This window comes from Centroberyx affinis, unplaced genomic scaffold, assembly GCF_046629955.1.
Source record: "Centroberyx affinis isolate AG114_WGS23_722 - 3 ecotype Tasmania unplaced genomic scaffold, CSIRO-AGI_Caff_v1 ptg001602l_1, whole genome shotgun sequence".
NCBI lineage: Eukaryota > Metazoa > Chordata > Actinopteri > Beryciformes > Berycidae > Centroberyx > Centroberyx affinis.
The window spans coordinates 149,408-152,856 of record NW_027280047.1 but is presented as its reverse complement, the minus strand read 5'-3'; the positions used below and the strand labels follow the sequence as shown (position 1 = coordinate 152,856).

The window sequence follows — 3,449 nt, the reverse complement described above, 5'->3', positions numbered from 1 at the left end:
TCAGCTAACAGCTAACAGGTAATTGTAGGGAAATTGTTTCCTAACTCTAGCTATGTTTAGCATGCATTAGGTCCAAGATGCACAAGCAACATTTTGAAGCTGTGGAGAAGGGCAGTACTGCTTACAACAGGGATGGGATTGGCAAGCAGGACAAAATCAATGTAACCACACTGGCTATAGGAGAATAATGCAAAAATACTTACATACTTTACATTGCTTCACAACACTTCACATGTATCATGGCCTTTATTCCTCCCTCTAACACATTACACTGAATTGATTTATTAAAAAGTAACTTTTACTTTGAGTATATTTTAAATGAGCTGCTTTTCTTTTTAATTGAGTAGGTGTTTACACCAGTGATTTTCCTTCTGCTTAAGTAAAATCTCAGCAGATGCTTCCACAAAATTCAAGGAGGATTTTATTTGCAACATGAATATTCATGTAAAGAATAATAGGGATTTCTGTGCTCTCCTACCAATGACAATTGGTTTTCAAAGTATGCTGTCTAATGTCACTTGAATGACACTTCAATGATAGATATTCTACACCTGTACAGCAGGTGGCACACTCCTAAAAATGTTAAGTGTAACAAGCAAATAGTAAACATGTTGTCCCCCACCAGTGATGTAGTTCCACCCTTGGGTCAGTCAGTGATTGCTGAGTGTACTTGAAATATGAGTGAAATTGTATAAGTATTTTTGTATGGGACAATCAAAGGACAGATTGACCATATATTTCTGTTGCCTACTCTCCTCAGAATTAGGCTTACAAGTTATATCTTGAAATGTAGTAACTGTAATTGTCCTCTTTTTACTCAGTACAGTACAAAATATAAGAACTACAGGTAACACTTTATAATAACCATCATTAATAAATGGTAAATTGATAGTTAATTAAACTTTAGTTAATAGTTATTTTACTGTTAACAAACAATGAAATGATCATTAATAATGTTTACTAATTATTAGTAATGCTATAATTTATGTTATTTTATCATTAGTTTGTGTAATATAAAATCATTTGTTTATAAATTATATATTGTATCATAGCTGGTAAGAGACGGTAAAAAGGGTAAAAAGCTATTACCACTGAGTCCCCATTCATTGTCCCCCACATTGTATGATAACTTTAACTGTATGATCTGCTTTACCACTGAGTCCCCATTCATTGTCACTGCCGGCCCCTAGCGGCACAAAGTCAACATTACAGTGTGACTAACTAACGAATGAACAAACAAATTAACTAACGGACGGAGACCGATCCATAGTCCCCCCTTTGGCGGGGGACAACTATCTGCCACTTGAGTAGGAGTTGAGTATGAAACTTGGAATTTCATGAACATTCACATTTTAACACTCACTGATTTCCTTATAAGTAAAACCATTTTCCTGTTTTTATGTCAGCCTAACTTTAAGAGCCACATAATCACCAAATGGCTGCCCATCAATAGCTGTGGGTTTTAACGTTAATTGCCTTGTCACAAAGACAGTAAACCGTAAGTACGCTGAATCTATCTGCAGAGCTGTAAGCAACAGAGAGAGCACTGCACTAACACGTCACGTCAAGTGGAGCCAAAAAAACAATCTATGCACTGTACTGTAAGGTGTTTTGGACAGAAGCATCCACTGAAAGGCACATACTAACAAATACTCTACAAGCCAAGCCCATTTCCACTCACATTGTTGATCCAGGAGATGTAGGCGCTGGTGCGGGTGAAGACAGAGGGCTTCTTGGGGTAGTTGCAGCCCATGCTGGAGCCGAAGCTCACCACACGTCCCAGGAGCCGTCAGGGTGGAGAACAGGGGGCCAGAGTCTCCCTGAGGGATAACAGAGCCAGACGTGATGTTCAGGCAAAAGATGGCAAAAACATTTAGAAATTGTACATATATAATAATCATTGGCACTGTGTAAACTATTCTAAACTGTAAGGCTGGTATATTTTCACAGGAACTCCATTTCTATATTACATGAGACTGTAGAATAAAATTTAGGGGTTGTGGGAAATTAATGTGACTCACATTGCAGCTAGCCAGCTGTCCATCTCCTCCAGCATAGATTATGTTCTTGGTGACGAGGCTGCCCCACCAGTCAGGGTTGGTGCAGTTGGAGTGGCTGACCATAGGCAGGAGGGCCTGCTGCAGGATGTCAGCGATGGGACCTCCACTATGGAAAAGAACAGGGCATTCAAATTTAGCACTGTAGTCAAGACCACCTTAATTGAGTCCAAGTCCAAGACCAGGTCCAAAGGGCGTTGAGACCAAGTCAAAGCCAAGACCAAAATAGGCAATAAACAGTGTACATGTCTTTCCAAATGTAAAAATAAAGCTTAATGTTAATTATTAATTATATGATATTATATTTCTGTATGTATTTATTTTACTGACACATATTTATTTATTTAATTATGACAAATATGGTCCTCCACAGTTCTCTTCTCCCTCATATTGAATACAAGATATATTAATTAATCTCAGTTTAAAGTAAGGCTGAGCCAGAACATGTACAGCAGCGTCAGCGAGGACTGTATATTAATAGTAAGGCTTCACAATAGACATAATAACCCTAGAGAAAATAACCACTTCTTTCCATGGTGATTAATGGCTTCTCTTTTGAAATGACGCCATAGTGGGGCATTTAAATTGAAGAACTGCATGTGGAAGGATATTGATTGCAAAAAGTACAGGATTTCACATATGGTTAATAATAGATAACTCAAACTCGGAATCATTACACATTCGCAAACCCCATCGTACTTTGGACTCCTTCTATTCATGCAACAAAACTGTCTGTAAACTTTACACGTCACTATTTGCTGTTGCTATTTACTATGGCCCTAGCAAGTTTTTCAGTTGCACTACCTGCAACAACAATCAGGGACGTGCACAGATATTTTGAGGGGCAGCGGCTCAATAAAAAACAAAGCCCCTCTACCGCCCCCCTCCCCCTGCCCACTGTCCCCACTCATCATCATGACTTTGGCACACTACATCATTAGTATGTCCACACACTTGTCTCTCTCTCACACACACACACACATATACACACTTGCTTCAACTTCAACTAGTGACTGGTCAGTCACTTCACAGCAGCAATTTAATTTGGTCTAACAACAATAAGAGCAGCAGCAGCGACAACAATAACAATAATACTAATAATTATTATAATAATTATTATTTCTTTGTTCCAGAAGGGCACTTCAGCTGAAGAGGGCAAAGGGGCAGTGGCTTGAGACAACAATCATGTCTAACTTCAGATGCAACTAAAAATTGGCACAGTCAACACTGAGACATACAGTAGGAATATTGTAGAGCAGGTGCAACAAGAGCAAGGAGGCTTAGGGATGGGCAAAGGGCTAGGCCTTTATGGAGTAGGGAAATCCCATCCAGGAAAAGAAAGATGATTCATGAGGCTGGACAACACTTGGATGAGTGACAGAACAACAGTGT

The 3,449-nt window shown here is 39.1% G+C and overlaps 1 protein-coding gene across 1 annotated transcript; it reads right to left on the bottom strand.

Annotated features, from left to right (window-relative positions):
- Positions 1 to 1,654: 1,654 nt before the first annotated feature.
- Positions 1,655 to 2,751, bottom strand: LOC139651176 (chymotrypsin-C-like). The gene is given in 5 exon segments (XM_071528031.1): positions 1,655 to 1,776; positions 1,779 to 1,802; positions 1,805 to 1,820; positions 2,022 to 2,166; positions 2,747 to 2,751. Coding segments are annotated over 5 exon segments (312 nt in total).
- Positions 2,752 to 3,449: the final 698 nt, after the last annotated feature.